Raw genomic sequence first — 16,811 nt, forward strand, 5'->3', positions numbered from 1 at the left:
AGGTTATAACAAACGCTTTAAAATTTAATGTCAAATTAAATATGAACAAATGAATGCAACTTTACGAGAGATCAACCTGCGCTAGCTTTTAAGTTGAGATTGTCGCTGATGGAGCAGAATGAACTAATCCACCACCAATTTTTAAAAAACTTTTATCTTTTTTGAAATTAAATTTTACTATAACTTATAGTTTCTGTAACAATTAAAATATGAACTTTATATCATCTACATCACACATAACTTCCACTAAAAGAAATTTAAAAGCTATTGATGTGTCTTATGAAAAAAGTAATAACGTGTTCAATAAAAGCAAAATATCGTTATGAATTATTTCTGATATAAGTTGCATAGTATTGTCATAAGTAAGATTATGGTATTTCCTTATGTTCCATTTTACTTATCATAATTACTATAAATATTCGATCCAACATATTTATCACTATTAATATTATAAAATAAAGTATTATATTAAATTAAGGTTAATAAATAAATAAAATAATTTAATAAAATTATAATTTTAATGAATATTTTTTTATAAAAATGCGTAACAAATAAATATGATAACTAAAATAAATCGAAGGAATAATGTATTTTCGACATATAATTACTAAAAAAAGAGGTAGGGGAATCACAAAAAACGATGACAAACAAAATTCGAACAATAATTCTTTTTTTTTAAAAGTTGGTAATTCATCTAATTTTGTCCTCCACCTCACCTCTAAAAGAGAAATACAAAAACAATTTCTTATCGTTATTTTTAAAATATTAAAAATAAGCCAAAATGATGTTTCTTTCTATTTAACCATAACAAAAATCCAGTTACAATAAAACCTCTATAAATGTGTATGTTTGAGACCGAAAAAAATATTTATTTAGCGAGATTATTAGTTTATCGATAAATGCAAATAAATATTTATTATTTTAGAGAGTATTTTGCAGTATGTGCCATAAGAAAAAAAATATTTGAATTAAGAATTTCAAAAGTTTAAATCTAAGAAACTAAAAAGTATAGTCTTTGCATATTTATTATTAAATCTAAGAAAACTAAACGAATTTAGTGAAGTTTAATGTTTCTAATTGTATTCATGTTATATACAATATGAAGAGATTTTATGTTAATTATAAAAGGAAAAGCTAGATGTTTAAAAATCATAATACAAGTATAATGTCTTCTCATCATTTGAAATGCGTACAAAAATCATCTTTAACCAATAAAATAAGAAACACAATATGTAAGAATAAGAAAGTGAATCCAACTATTAGCCAAAAAGATTTGTAAGCATGGGTGAAATAAAAGTTTGATTTGACTATTAGTCAACAACAATATCGCGCACTCTCAAAAGGTCGGTAGAGTATTTGTCAAACGAGATGAAAAATAGCAATGCCAAAAGGCATAAACCGGTAAAATATCCTGATTTAGAGAAAGTTTTGTACGAGAAAGTGAACCTGTCACGGGAAATTATCCAAGGAAAAACAAAAGATCTTTTCGAGAAAATGTATGGTGAAACTAATCCAGAATTCAGCTTCTCTTCTGGTTGGTTAGAACGTTTCAAGTGAAGATACAGAATCAAATCTTACAGATGTTTTGATGAAAGTGGTTCAGTTATCATGGAGAACATTGAAAATGAATTGCCTAGCATACCGTCAAAACTAGATCAGTTTGAATTAAAAGATATTTATAATATGGATAAAACTGGACTATTTTATAGATTGGAAGCTGATTATTCACTTGCTAAACGATGTCATCTCTAATTTTTTATTTCGTTTCTATATAGAACTAATTTAAATTTGCTCCGCGCCATTCCATAAATTCATAAATGGACAACTCAAATTTGAAATCCTACCCTTAACATCGGTAGATGAATTGAATCAGAAAAGTAGAGAGATTCTAGTTATAGATATCTAATAAAATCGTCGTAGAAATTGAGATCTTATTCATCTCATCGCTTAATAACTCATAATCAGATCTAAATAATTTACAATTTGAGAAGTTAAAATTAATTTAATATATAAAAACCAAAAAAATATTCAATATCCTTTCATGATTTTTCGATTGAAGATTCATGAATCATACACCTTTCGTCTCTGAAAGTATCCTTTCTTTTTAATGCCTGAACATTCATTCTTAACCCTAATTGATTTAAATTCGTATCGTGTAACCTAATACACCAAATGGACAGCTTAACTCTCCCACCCCCACCCCAACTTGACCCCCAAGACTCACCTATTGCAATTTGCAACAAACACACAAAAGCCACCGGTCAAGCACTTGCACTCCACAATTTAGCTTTTTTTTTTTTTTACACTTCTATTCATTCCCCTTTTTGTATTTACCAAACAAAAACAAATTTCTTATTTTCCTCCCTTTATTCTCTCCCATCCTTTTTTTTCTTGTCTACCTAGATTTTCTCTTTCTACCCAAAAAAAAAAAAAACTAAGAAATTTATGAGAAAATTCTTCAAGATTAGTCCAGTGGCCACCCAATACCCATCTCTTTTCTCTCTCACTATATACATTTCTTGTCTATAAAACTTTTTTTGCCCCTTTTTTTTTTCTCCCCTAAATTTTGGTCAATTCTCTTTCTTGAATTACCTGTAATTGCTTTCTTCTTCCCTATACATTTCCCAGAAAAATCTTCACCCTTTAATTCAGCCATTTTCTTTATATTTTTCTTGAATTTTGGCTCTAATTTCTCAATTTTCTGTTGAAAAATTGCATATATAAGGAGATTTAGCACATGGGGTCTTCAAAAATTTCAACTTTTTTTGCTCAGATTATTGTTTTGATTGATTCTTGGTGAGGTTTGAGCAGCTGGGTGTTTGAGATTTTTCAATTTTTTTATAGCTAGGGAAAATGGCAACTGGTCTAATTGAGTCAGCAGCAGTGGTGGTGGTGGAGTCCTCTCGTCGTTTTACAGATCTGAGAGGTGTCCAGTGGCGTATTGATTTGGGGATTTTGCCTTCTTCTCCATCTTCAACCATCGATGATCTTCGTCGTGTAACCGCTAACTCACGTAGAAGGTATAGAATCTTTGATTTGTTATTTGACCCTTTTGGGTTGTTATGTTTGTTTTTGTTTGATTTTCTTGTTTGTTGTAATAAAAAAATGGAAACTTTATATTTTCTGTTGATTTGTAAAAAAAACAAACAAACTAGAAAACCCAACTTGAGATATGATGTAAATAGAGGCTATAACTAAAAATCAACATTTCAATACAATTGTGTTGATGATGATGATGTGTGGAGATGTTTGATGGTAAAGAATAGTATGTTGCTAGCGGTTGACTAATTTGATTTATCTTTTTTACATTTAACACAATTGTATTTTTTTTGCAAATGCTTTTGGGATGTTCTCAGATTTTGGAAAAAGAACACATCATTAACATAGTTGTGTTGAGATGATAGCTGTACTTGCTTGTTTGATGCTAAAGAATAATATGTTGCAAGCCAGTTGACTAATTTGATCATCTTGTTTTCATTGTTTTCTTATCAGTTTGTGCAGAGTTGTTGTTCTGAATTTTATTCACATGTTGTAGTTTTGTCTAATGGTGTATTGGGAGGTTACTGAATAGCAACCGGTCATGTATTGAGGGTTTCTTTCCCCAAGTCTATACATGGGAGATTGCGGTTTTGAGATCGTTAGCTGCTAGTGTGTTGTCTGTTGCTGAAATGTCGTGCATGGAGGCTTTTCTTTCCCAAATCTATATTTGAGATTGTAGGTTTAAGAGGCTGTTAGTTTCTCAAATCTTGTGTGGATCACCTATAGAGAATTAAGGATTGAAAGATTGTTCTTGATTGTTTGAACGCTCAGCAACTTTCGTAGCTGTATTTTCCAGATTTCCAGATATAGGATGCACACATTCACTCATTTGCGAGCAACTATGTAGATTGAATGTACTGATATAAAAATGTTATCGGTGCATTGCTCAATTCGATCGTACTGTTTCTTTTCAATTTTTTTTGATGATCTAAATTCCAGTGTATTAGCTTCTTGTTATTTCTATGTTCTCAGTCTGATAATGAGGTTTGTAATGTATAATGTTTTTATGTAACATGTTTTTGGTTGTGTAGGTATGCTTCTTTGAGAAGACACCTTCTTATTGATCCACATGTTCCTAAAGATGGAAGTAATTCTCCTGATCCTGTCATAGACAATCCACTGTCACAAAACCCTGGTAGGATATCTGCATCATTTTTCAAGTCGTTTTCTTTTCTTTTATCTAGCACAATGCTGAAAATTGTTCAAACTTCAACACCTTCAAATATTTGAAACTTTTTCAAGAGTCTCTTTTGGTTAAGACCATCCTGAAGAAACAATTATTTGGGTCTCTTTAGCTTGTGGTTGAGTACATGCTAATGGTGGTATTGCTATGCAGATAGCATGTGGGGTCGCTTCTTCAGGAATGCTGAACTGGAGAAGATGGTTGACCAGGATCTTTCGCGTTTATATCCTGAGCACGGTAGCTATTTCCAGACTGTTGGATGCCAAGCCATGTTGAGGAGGATTCTGCTACTTTGGTGCCTTAGACATCCAGAGTATGGTTACAGACAAGGTAAAAACATAACATTGTCAAACTTATTATGTGTTACTGCTTACTGTTGAAGCAGAATAAGGCCTTTTCTATTCTGTGGCATCTCACATGAGATACTTTTTCAGTTCTTAAATAGTTAATCAAGATGAAAGTCCTTCAAGCTTAGAAATCAAAGAGCAGGCATTCATACCTACCCTGCCCGTCTTCCTTTCATAACAAATGCCATGCATCTCTAAAGTAAGCTTAGGCTCGCCCATGTTATTGTATCAATACTGTTTCTGCAAAACTATTAATGTTCACATGCTCTACAGCTGCCTTCAAGTTTGCAGTTTGTATAGCAGTTTTTTTTTTTAGTAATCGTGGTGTTAGGGCCAGTTTGCGCACACCTCGACTAATTCCACGGTATACCTGCCTCCTCCCACAACCACCAGGTACTAGGTAACTCTATCCACCAAGTCTAGGACATATAGGAAGAAATCACTAGTGTTTTAGGCTCTGTTGGGATTTGAACCTGAGACCTCATTTTTCTCGCCCACTTCATTGACCACTAGGCCACACCATTGGATGCTTGTATGGCAGCTTATGACGTCCAATAGCTCATTTGCTCTTGATTTCATCACTCTATGCTGACATACCCTCCTCTTTGAGTCCTTTTCTTTCTGATCTTGAATTTGTCATGTAACCTAGTACCTAAATCGCTAACCATCTAATGTTTGTCTTCTCATTATTAATTTCTGCTTCTCTGTTTGCAGGAATGCATGAACTGTTGGCCCCACTTCTTTATGTTCTTCAAGCTGATATGGAGCATCTTGCTGAAGTGAGGAATCTCTATGAGGATCATTTTGCTGACAAATTTGATGGGTTCTCATTTCATGAAAATGATTTGACATATAAATTTGATTTTAAAAAGTTTTCGGAATCTACGGAAGATCACAATGGGTCTGAGAGGAGTCCAGGGAGAGTTACTAGTTTAAGTGAACTTGATCCAAAGGTTCAAGCAGTTATTTTATTAAGTGATGCATATGGCGCTGAAGGTGAGCTTGGTATTCTTCTATCTGAGAAGTTCATGGAGCACGACGCATATTGTATGTTTGATGCTCTGATGAGTGGAGCTGGTGGTGCTGTTTCTATGGCACAATTTTTCTCTCCTTCACCATATGGTACTTCGCATACTGGATATCCCCCTGTTATTGAAGCCTCAGCAACATTATACCATTTGCTTTCACTAGTTGATTCCTCCCTCCACAGTCATCTTGTCGAGCTAGGAGTTGAACCGCAATATTTTGCACTTCGGTGGTTACGAGTACTATTTGGACGTGAATTTGCACTTGAAGACTTATTGATCATCTGGGATGAAATATTTGCGTGTGACAACAAGAAGCTGGAAAAACCTTGTGAAAATGATGCTGACTCCAGCTTTGGAGTCTTGAATTCATCCAGGGGAGCATTTATATCAGCCTTTGCAGTTACTATGATACTTCATTTGAGGTCTTCATTGCTTGCGACCGAGAATGCTACTAAGTGCCTCCAGAGATTGCTAAATTTTCCAGAAGATATAAATCTAGGAAAACTGATAGCTAAGGCAAAATCATTGCAGGCTCTGGCAGTGGATGCCAACAATTCAGCCCCAGTAATTGATCCTACTGGAGTCTATGGTAGAAGTCAGCCGATGGTTGTAAGAGGTCACAGCCATTCAGTTGATTTAAGCTCCCCAAAAACTCCTCTTGGTTCCGTAGTACCCGAAAGCTACTGGGAAGAAAAATGGAGAGTTTTGCACAAGGAAGAAGAGAGCAAGCAAAATAGTGCAGAGAAACAAGTTCCAACCCAAAGAAAAGGTTGGTCTGAGAAAGTGAAAATGCGTCTCACCAGAACTGAGTCTGATCCAACACCATCTACATTTGATAAAGGAAGAAAAGTTACCAAGTCATCAGTGAGGAGAAGTTTGTTGAAAGATCTTGCACAGCAGCTTGGTGCCGATGAAGATGCAGAAAAGCTTATTGATGATGAAAATATAGAGCAGGAAGTTCCAGTTGATGTTGTTGGGCGAGATGATAATGATGGAAATTTTACTTGCACATCTGAACAGTCGGGCTCCACTGGAAGTGCCGCTAGCGAGCAGAATTCTTCTATCTTCTCAGATCCCCAAAGCCCTATTAGTGATGCAAATGATCATGGAAATAGATCTGAAAGAAGTAGTGTTGCGTCAAATTTCTCAGCTGATGAAAATGATGCTGATGGCTATAGTGCTGAGGCTTCTTGTACTAATCTGGAAGTCCAACCTCTCCCTAGTTCCATTCCCCCTCAGGAGACCTCGGTAAAATCTGAACAAAGTGTTGACTCTGGGGGAAAAGGTCCAGCAGGCTTGAAGGAGCGGAAACTTCTATCTGGTAAGTTTCAGTGGTTATGGAAATTTGGACGAAATGGTGGTGAGGGGACATCCGAAAAAGGGGTCTGTGATTCCACAAAAGCTGACAATTGTGGAAATAATCCCGACGATCCTGCTGTATCGTCCACTGCTGATGCATCTAATAACAGTGGAATTAGCAAAGGAGAATCTGTAGACCAGAATTTAATGGTTAGTCTGAGAAATCTCGGACAGTCTATGCTTGAGAACATCCAGGTAAAGACTAATATCTTGCTTAACTTGTGTACGCTGTTTGATTTTTATCATTTCGAAAGTATTCATTGTGGACATAGCTTTGTCATCCGCACCCTCAATTTACTCAAGGCAAAGATTCTATGCATCCATTTGTTACTTTTAAACCAATTACATGGAGTTGTCTGCTTAGATCCATCAGATATACATCATAATATATTTGTATGAGTAGTGAGAAACTGATTTTTTCAATTGATTTCCGTCATTGCGATTATTTGTAGTACCAGCAGTCTATGGTATATACTCTTTTCATTTGGCCTATGCATTCATTAATCACTTATCATTTGTGCAGGTGATTGAATCAGTCTTTCAGCAAGATCGCGGTCAAGTTGGGACCTTAGAGAACCTTTCAAAAAACGTTCTAGCTGGTAAAGGACAAGTAACAGCCATGACAGCTCTCAAAGAGCTTCGGAAAATCAGTAACCTCCTCTCGGAGATGTGAGGAGACATAGATTATGTTAAGTATGTACATAGGTCTAGTAATTTAAAACGTCTCGATTGTAGAATAATCAAAGTCTTATTCAGCTTCTCATATCTCTTGACTGTGAGTGATTGAAAATTTTGGTATGTATCCCGGATCTTATATGTAAATACAAAATCTCCTTCAAGTATATCATATTTCATTTATGAAATGTAGAAGTAGATGATGTTTCTGCCCAGACAAGTCAATGCATTTGCTTTTCAAGGACAAGCACTGTCCCACATTTGTCTCTCTTTACCATAGTACATGTGCAACAAACATGTAACTATGGTGGACGACACTACTAATATTCCAATGAGGGAGAAAGATTGTCCATGTGAGGGACAATACCTAACACTAAAACAAGGCCAGTTAGCTTAAGATTAGTATTTCTTGTGATACATCTACTTCAAAGTAAAAAACCTAAAGAAGATAATCTTGACATTGGGATAAAGGTTTATTATTCCTATACCAGTAAAAATACACTCACACATTTGCTTCATTGTTCCCGTATCATTTCATCTAGATACAATCTGAGGCACAAAAGGTGACATGTTACTGATTGACAACCTTTATAATGAGTTGAATATCCAAGCAGCTAATATTGGTTTTCATACCAATACTGAGCTTTAGCTAGTTTTTTCTGTTGCTTGGCACGTTCAACAGATTCTTGGATCTGTCGGTCATGCTCTCTAAGTATTCTATCCACATCGATTGGTTTTGATATAGATGGAAGTGGATCGAAATATTGATTGTCTTCCACGAAGTCTAGGCCATCTGATTCTGCAGGGGGAGACAATTGTTCAAGTTGGTTCTTCTCTGGCTTGGTGTTATTGCCTTCTCCTTCTGCCATTTTTTCCTTGTCAGATATCACCCATTGAGCATCATTTAGGATCTGTGTCTTGTGCTTTTCTAGTAAGCCCTGCATATTAGTCGAATTAGCAGGTAAAGGAGTAGAAATTTGATCGTTTCCAGTAGCCTCATGGCTGGTCGATGTTGATGGACATACAGAATGGTTCTTCTTTCCCTTAGAGTCATGGTCATTCCAATTAGCTGTTGATCCCTTCTCAAGCCTCGCATGTGTAACAGTTTTGAGGATCATGGTGTCATGCTCTCTGAGTAAATCCTGCATTTTATCTGATGCAGCAGGTAATGGACCTGACCACTTCTTCTTTCCCTTGATATCATGGTCATCATGAATTGGTTCTTTCCTTATCGCTCTCTGATTATTCCTTTGATTAGGAGTAGCAAAAATCTGAGTATAATTCTCTGAGCCCTCTTTTCTGCTGGACACCTGAAAACATTCAGAGGAGTTTGTTCCTTCATTTAGAACACCTCCTGAGACACATTCGTTTATTTTTTCAACCCTATCCCGGGCTTTTGAATGCATAAGGAGTCGTCTTCTGTCTATGTTACTCTTTAATTCTGCATTAGCTTCAGGTGGTGGAATTGCCCTTACACTTCTATCGCGTGCATACTTCTGGTTCCTACTCCTCCTGATGTCTGTCTTCTTTGCATCGATCTCTTTGCTAGGGGGACACTGTGGCAAACTTGAGGGATCACAAGCAAATGGTTTTGTTGTGAAAAACTCATTCTGAAGAGCAAGAGCTGCAGTCCCTCGGTATTCAGCTTTTATGGAAAGTAAAGTGTCCATTAGTCCTACAGCAGCTGCAGGAAGATCATAAAAGGTCGTGTGAAGAATCCGTCTATAAGGCTCTCTTGGCTTAAATATCTTTGCATTAGGCAATTTAGATTGTAGCCAAAAATCATCAGATGGAGAACCACACAGCTTGAAGATTTTATGCAATTGTTCAACTTCAGTTTTACCAGGCATAATAGGCTTTCCAGTAAATAGTTCACCAAGTACACAACCAACACCCCATAAATCAACTCCAACTCCATAACAATTTGATCCAAGCAAAAGTTCTGGTGGCCGATACCAGAGAGTCACAATTTTGCTAGTTAAGGGGATGCTTTGTTCTGGATCAAAAAATGTTGACAGCCCAAAATCTGCAATTTTCAGGATACCTTCTTTGTTAACTAACAGGTTAGAAGTTGTTACATCTCGATGCAAGATACCACGGCTATGGCAGTGATCAAGCCCTTTAAGCAGCTGGTTCATGTAACATTTGATTTCAGGTTCAGAAAACTTGACACCTTTTTGATCTTGAATTCCCTTAAGATCATATTCCATGCAATCAAAAACAAGGTACAAACTACCGGACATTCTTGAGGTGATTAAACCTTCCAATTTGATAATGTTCGGGTGATCACCAAGCCTTCTCAATATAATGATCTCTCTTGCCATAAACTTGACACTCTCGGGTTCAAGATTGTCAAAACGTACCTTCTTTAGAGCAACAACTTTATTGAGCAAACAATCGCGAGCCTTGTAGACATTACTGTAAGTACCCTGACCAATTCTATCTATTTTCTCAAAAGTATCAGCTCTTCTTGGAAGCCATCCATTTAAAGCATCACCTGCAACTGCAACAAGCCAATTAGGCCATCCAGCAGCAATTAGTTCACCTTCTATGCCTTCTGGTACTCCTCTGCTGAGTCTTGGATTCGGTTTTCGTCTCCTGGTGTGAAGGATTTCTTCCTTCTCTGAAGATACCGTGCCTTCAACTGATTGATCCCTGATAGTTGAAGACTTTCCATGACTGGAACCCATAGTTTCCCAAATGAAAAACAATCCGAGTCTTGTTTTTACATTCAGATAACAACACAAACTAATTCTTCTTTCCTAAATCTTTGGTTACATACAAAAGTAAACAAACATTCATAGAAACAAGTATGAGAACCCAAATCACAAATCAAGGGAGTTGACTTCATAAAAGCAATAATAGTTGTGAACAAAGACTTGGTCCATCACAAATTTTTGGGTCCCAAGACTTTTAAGTAGAATAATTATTGCCTTTCACCATTATTTTCATCATATTATAAAAGAAACCAAAGTAGTCGATGCACCATTCTCAAAATGGGATCCACTGTTTATTCTCTTTATCTTTCTTCTACTGCATTTAGCTATAAATAACCTCTTTGCAGTATGCAATGTACATATCAATAATTCTCTTAACTCTCTCTCTTTTTCTTACTATTTCTTTTTCTCTCTTCCTTTATTCTTAATTTTCTAAGTTAGTTTATTTTATAACACGTTATTAGCACGAGACTCCATCACTTTGAGCTATTTTAAAAAGGTAACAAAGGAAAAAATATGGATATGTCTCAAATTTTGTTTGGATCAATAATCAATTACAAGGATTTTGTGTAATTGATAGTGGAACAACTCATGCCATTTTTAAAGATGAAAAATATTTTTCCTACTTACTAAGAAGAAAAACAAATGTTACTACAATTTCTGGTAATTCGAAAATGATTAAAGACTCAGGAAGAGCTACTATATTTCTGCCTAAGGGGACAAAGATTATTATAGAAGATACACTGTTCTCTTCTAAATCCCCAAAAAACTTATCAAGTTTTAAAGATATCTGTAGAAATGGATGTCATGTTGAGACACTAAATGAAATGAATATTGAATACCTTGGTATAACCAAGAGTGTCTCAGGCTAGAAATATATTTTGAAAAAATTATCAACTTTATCGTCTGGGCTATATTATGCAGAAATTAGTGCAATTAAAACACATTTGATCGTAAACCAAAATTTTACTGATCTAAATACATTTGTGCTATGACATGATCGAATAGATCATCCTGGATCAATAATGATGAGACGGATTTTTGAAAATTCAACTGGACATCCGTTAAAGAATCAGAATATTCTTACGAATGATAAATTTTCATGTGCTGCTTGTTATCAGTGCAAATTAATTGCCAGACCATCAACCCTAAAGGTTGGCATCGAATCTCCTGGCTTTTTAGAGCCTATACATGAGGATATATGTGGACCTATTCATCCACCTAGTGGATTGTTTAGATATTTTATGATCCTAATAGATGCATTATCAAGATGGTCTCATGTGTGCCTCTTCTCATCTCACAACTTGACGTTTGTGAAGTTATTAGCACAAATAATAAGATTAAGGGTGCAATTCTCAGATTATCCAATTAAAACTATTCGCCTTGATAATGTTGGAGAATTTACATCCCAAGCTTTTGATGATTATTGCTTATTAATTGGGATAAAAATTGAACATCCTATTGCTCATGTTCATACTCAAAATGGCCTTGTAGAGTCATTTATTAAGCGCCTACAATTGATAGCAAGACCTCTACTTATGAAAACAAAATTGTCGATTACTGTTTGGGGTCATGCTATCTTACATGCATTAGCACTTGTATGTCTCAAACCGATAAATTATAATAAATACTCTCCGTCACAATTAGTATTTGTTCATGAGCCAAATATAGTCCATCTACGAATTTTTGATTGTGTGGTATACGTGCATGTAGCACCACCACAACGTACGAAGATAGACCCTCAATGAAGGTTGGGCATATATGTTGGGTTTGACTCACCCTCCATAATTTGATAACTTGAACTGTTGACAGGAGACTTATTTACTGCTTTATTTGCAGATTGTCGGTTTGATGAAACAACTTTTCCGCAATTAGGGGGAGAAAAAACAAAACCCAAAAGAGAAAGATAAATTACGTGAAAAGTTTCATCATTATCTCATTTTGATCCACATACCCGCACATGTGAGCAGGAGGTCCAGAAGATTATCCATTTACAGAAAATAGCAAATCAAATGCCAGATGCATTTATTGATTTGAAACGGATAACTAAGTCACATATCCCTGCAGTGAATGTGCCTATCCGGATTGATGTCCTAAAAGGACCATCTATTAGTATCATAACTTCTGAATCCCAAACACACCTGAAGTGTGGTAGACCATTGGGTTCAAAGGATAAAAATCCTAGAAAGAGATGTATGAGAAATAATAAAGATGATACTACAAAAGAACCTCCTGAATAAGGACAAGATTTGAGTAATTCTAATATTACTGAAGAAATCAGTGAACCCGAGACTCAAGTGAATGAAGAACTTTCAATAAGTTCTATCGGTGATGAGATAAATTTAGATCGATCGAAAATCACGATCGATAATATTTTTGCATATAATGTTGCACTTAACCCCATGCAAAATAGTGAAAGCCTTGAGCCTAAATCCATCGAAGAATGTCGACGTAGATATAATTGGGCAGAATGGCAAAAGATAATTCAATTAGAATTAAACTCACTTGCTAAACGTGAGGTTTTTGGACCTATAGTCCAAACCCTTGAAGGTGTAAAACCAGTTGGCTATAAATGGGTTTTTGTGCGAAAATGAAATGAGAGAAACGAAATTGTAAGATACAAGGCACGCCTTGTTGCACAAAGATTCTCTCAAAGACTCGGGGTAAACTATGAAGAAACATATTCACCTGTTATGGATGGAATAACTTTTCGATATCTCATTAGTTTAGCTGTACATAAAAATCTTGAAATACATCTAATGGATGCAGTTACAGCTTACCTTTATGGTTAACTTGATAATAAAATTTATATGAAAATTCCAATAGGATTAAAATTGCCTGAAGCATGTACTAAGTCTCGGGGGATGTACTCAATCAAATTGCAAAGATCATTATATGGTCAATCAGGGCGTATGTGGTATAATCTCCTTAGTGAGTACTTGATAAATAAAGGTTATATAAATGATGTCATTTGTCCTTGTGTTTTTATTAAGAAAACGGAATCAGAGTTTGTTATACTTGCCTTTATGTTGATGTCATAAATCTCATTGGAACCCCTGAAGAGGTCTAAAAGGCGATTGAATATCTAAAGAAAGAATTTGAGATGAAAGATCTTGAAAAGACAAAACTTTGTCTGGGTCTGCAAAATTGAACATTTAGCAGATGGGGTCTTTGTCCACTAATCTGTCTACACTGAGAAAATCTTAAAATAATTTTACATGGACAAAGCACATCCATTAAGTACTCCAATGGTTGTTCGATCACTTGAAGTGGAAAAAGATCCATTTCGACCTCTAAAAGAGAATGAAGAACATCTTAGTCTTGAAGTACCATATCTTAGTGCTATTGGTGCACTTATGTATCTTGCCAACGCAACCAGGTTTGATATAACATTTTCTGTTAATTTGCTGGCAAGGTATAGTTCATCTCCAACGCGATGACATTGGAATGGTATTAAGCATATTTTGCGATACCTAAAGGGTACCATTGATATGAGTTTGTTTTATACTAACAAAGGCTCTGCAGACCTTACTGGTTATGCAGATCACCCACATAAAGCTCGATCTCAAACAGGCTATCTATTTACATACAGAGGAACTGCTGTATCATGACGATCTACAAAGCAGTCTATTGTTGCTATTTTTTCAAATCATGTGAAAATAATAGCAATTCATGAAGCAAGTAGAGAATGTGTGTAGGTGAGATCAATGATACAATTCATCAAAGAAAGATGTGGCCTAAAAAATGATGTCAAAATACCCATAGTTATATTCGAAGACAATGCTGTGTGCATAACTCAATTGAAAGGTGGCTTCATAAAAGGAGATAAAACAAAATATATTTCACCAAAATTATTCTTCACACATGATCTCCAGAAGAATGGTGATATTGATGTACAACAAATTCGTTCGAGTGATAATCTTGCAGATTTATTCACAAGGGCATTACCAACATCAACTTTTGAGAAGTTAAGATATAAGATTGGAATACGTCATCTCCAAAATATCAAATGAAGTTTTCATCAGGGGAAGTAAAATATGCGCTGTACGTTTTTTCCCTTACCCAAGGTTTTGTCATGCTAGGTTTTTCTTGTAAGGTTTTTAATGAGTCAACACTCAAGGTATTACCAGATGTGTGTACTCTTTTTTCTTCACTAGGCTTTTTCCCACTGGATTTTTCCTAGTAAGGTTTTAACGAAACACAACATCTATGGGTGTTCAGAATAACTATATATATATTTGTTCTTTAACTAGAATTTTTATTTTTTTTATGGACATCCTTGGGGGAGTATTATAAAAGAAAGCAAAGTAGTGGATGCTCCATTTTCAAAATGGGACCCACTGCTTATTCTCCCTTGTCTTTCTCCTACTGCACTTGGCTATAAATAGCCTCTTTGCAATATGTAATGTATATACCGATAATTCTCTCAACTCTTTCTCTTTTTCTTACTATTTCTTTTTCTGTCTTCCTTTATTCTTAATTTGCTAAGTTAGTTTGTTTTCTAACATATCACAAAATTTATATTATAATCTTTTTCGTGTCGTTGATGTTTATCTTCTAGTTCTTCACTCTTTTCAGTAAGAGAAATAATCTTTTCTCTTTTTTTTTTCTTTCTATTTTCTTATGGTTTTTCTATTGATTTTTTTTATGCCTTTCTATACCAAAAAAATGATAATTTTTTATGTTTATTATTTCTATCTTATGCTAATATTTTTGCAAATTAGTATTTTTTAGTTTGGTTGATCTTTTTGAAAACCATACATCAGTTTTGTGGTTTAAATTAAAGTTATAGCTTTTGTAAAGTAAATGTAGATTTAAATAGCAAATTCTATAGCAAATTCATGTGGTATTTCTTAGTTTTAGTTTTTGTAATTTCTTTTTAATTTTTTTTATCAAAGTTTGCTATATTAGTTTCACACCAAACTAATCAGGAAACTTATTTAGAGAACTCAAGTGGACTGCTACGGAGAATAGAAAGTGAACCACTATGGTTACACACTATTATTCTCCATAGAAGTTTACTTGAGTCCTCTAAATTAGTTTTTTGATCAGTATGGTATGAAATTGATAGAGCAAACTTTCGTGATTTTTTTTGAAAAGAAACTATAGAAAGTAAAATTAAAAAATACACAACTCAAATGCTAAGCTAAGAAAATAAGTTTATGATTATATGCTGTGAGTTCTGAATGGTACAATTATCTATAATACAAATGCCAAACCATCTTAATAGCAATGCATCCCTTTCGTTTGATAAAACATAAAATACACAATGGAAAAGAGAAGGAAAGAGTAACCAATACAACATATATTTCTGTGGAAGTTTAAGAAAAGAGTTTCAGAAAATGACTATCACTAGTATGTAACAACCTTCTTATAGTAAGTCATTTACCTAGAGCACAAATAGTGATTATGATGCCAAACAAGATCATAAGAGTAAAAAGAATTAAAGATAACTTGATTGTTTTGGACATGAAGAACAAGATGACACTTGCCAAATATTTACTTGGTTAAGAGTTGTGCATTTATTTATTTTAGAAGTTGTAAGTCATGATCGGTATATTCCTGCATTTATTTATTCCCTTACAAAGGTTGAACCAGTACACCACTCTTTAACATTGTCATGTCAATACTAGATACAAATATTTGTGTGCAAGTGCAACAAATATATAAAGGAGGGATGGTGTCATGATCCAAAAGTTGGATGTGATGACACTTGTCTTATCCCACCTAGATAGGAAAACCTAAACAACCCTTGACAAGGATAAATGCAAAAGTAAGAGAAGAAATAAGAACTAAACATATAATAAGCATTGCGGAAATCACAATATAACAACCTTGCCCAAAATCTGGTGTCACATGTACAAGCCACTAATTAATACATTTGATTTAAAGAAAAGTATAAGTTTGAATGTCTACAATACTGAAATAGTAGAAAGACATAATCAAGAGCACATAAAGTCTGTCGGAGTGACAAGAAGCACCTCACAAAAATCCACTAAAACCCTCGAATGAAGATGTAGAAGGAATGATCAAGACGATCCGGACTCGTAACTACATAAGTGTAGAAATCAAGAGAGTGAGTACCAAAATCAGAACTGTACTCATCAAGCATCCCTAACTGACCCTAAGTAATCCTAAGTAAAGTAATATTGAATACAAGTACCCTGACACACCATCTGTACCTCCACATACTACAACCTGCACGAAATTCAGAATTAAGCCTAGCACAACAATACTAAAGTGACAATAAACATAACACAATAGAAGTATCTCAGTGGTAATAACATCAATAGTGTCACGCCCCGAGAGGGTACCCTAGGCGTGGCTAGCACTTAGAAACCATCTCTGGCCTCCAAGAGAACCACTTGGTCTCTTCACTCATTCGTTCATCAGCGAAAGACTTAAGTGAAAAATAAGAATACTTATGTGGGCTCGCCATCATCAATATTAAAGGAAAGAAAGA

At 34.9% G+C, this 16,811-nt stretch overlaps 2 protein-coding genes across 2 annotated transcripts; one reads left to right on the forward strand and one right to left on the reverse strand.

The window, feature by feature from the left end:
• The first annotated feature begins 2,382 nt into the window (after positions 1-2,382).
• On the forward strand, positions 2,383-7,798 carry LOC129891309 (uncharacterized). Its single transcript, XM_055966621.1, has 5 exons — positions 2,383-3,020; positions 4,071-4,174; positions 4,376-4,552; positions 5,284-7,151; positions 7,480-7,798. The coding sequence occupies exons 1-5, from the start codon at positions 2,854-2,856 to the stop codon at positions 7,627-7,629; spliced, it is 2,466 nt and encodes an 821-aa protein (XP_055822596.1). The 5' UTR covers positions 2,383-2,853; the 3' UTR covers positions 7,630-7,798.
• An 85-nt stretch (positions 7,799-7,883) lies between these two features.
• LOC129891310 (probable serine/threonine-protein kinase At1g54610) lies at positions 7,884-10,526 on the reverse strand. Its single transcript, XM_055966622.1, has one exon. It carries the CDS (start codon positions 10,319-10,321, stop codon positions 8,246-8,248), a length of 2,076 nt encoding a protein of 691 aa, XP_055822597.1. The 5' UTR covers positions 10,322-10,526; the 3' UTR covers positions 7,884-8,245.
• Positions 10,527-16,811: the final 6,285 nt, after the last annotated feature.

This window comes from Solanum dulcamara, chromosome 6 (genome assembly GCF_947179165.1).
Source record: "Solanum dulcamara chromosome 6, daSolDulc1.2, whole genome shotgun sequence".
Classification (NCBI taxonomy): Eukaryota; Viridiplantae; Streptophyta; class Magnoliopsida; order Solanales; family Solanaceae; genus Solanum; species Solanum dulcamara.

Bases quoted from the DNA above. Each gene is read 5' to 3' on its own strand.
- LOC129891310 (XM_055966622.1), bottom strand. From the start codon at position 10,321: ATGGGTTCCAGTCATGGAAAGTCTTCAACTATCAGGGATCAATCAGTT.
- LOC129891309 (XM_055966621.1), top strand. From the start codon at position 2,854: ATGGCAACTGGTCTAATTGAGTCAGCAGCAGTGGTGGTGGTGGAGTCC. The intron at 3,021-4,070 runs GTATAGAATCTT...TTGGTTGTGTAG, and splicing joins ACCGCTAACTCACGTAGAAG to GTATGCTTCTTTGAGAAGAC. The intron at 7,152-7,479 runs GTAAAGACTAAT...TCATTTGTGCAG, and splicing joins CTATGCTTGAGAACATCCAG to GTGATTGAATCAGTCTTTCA.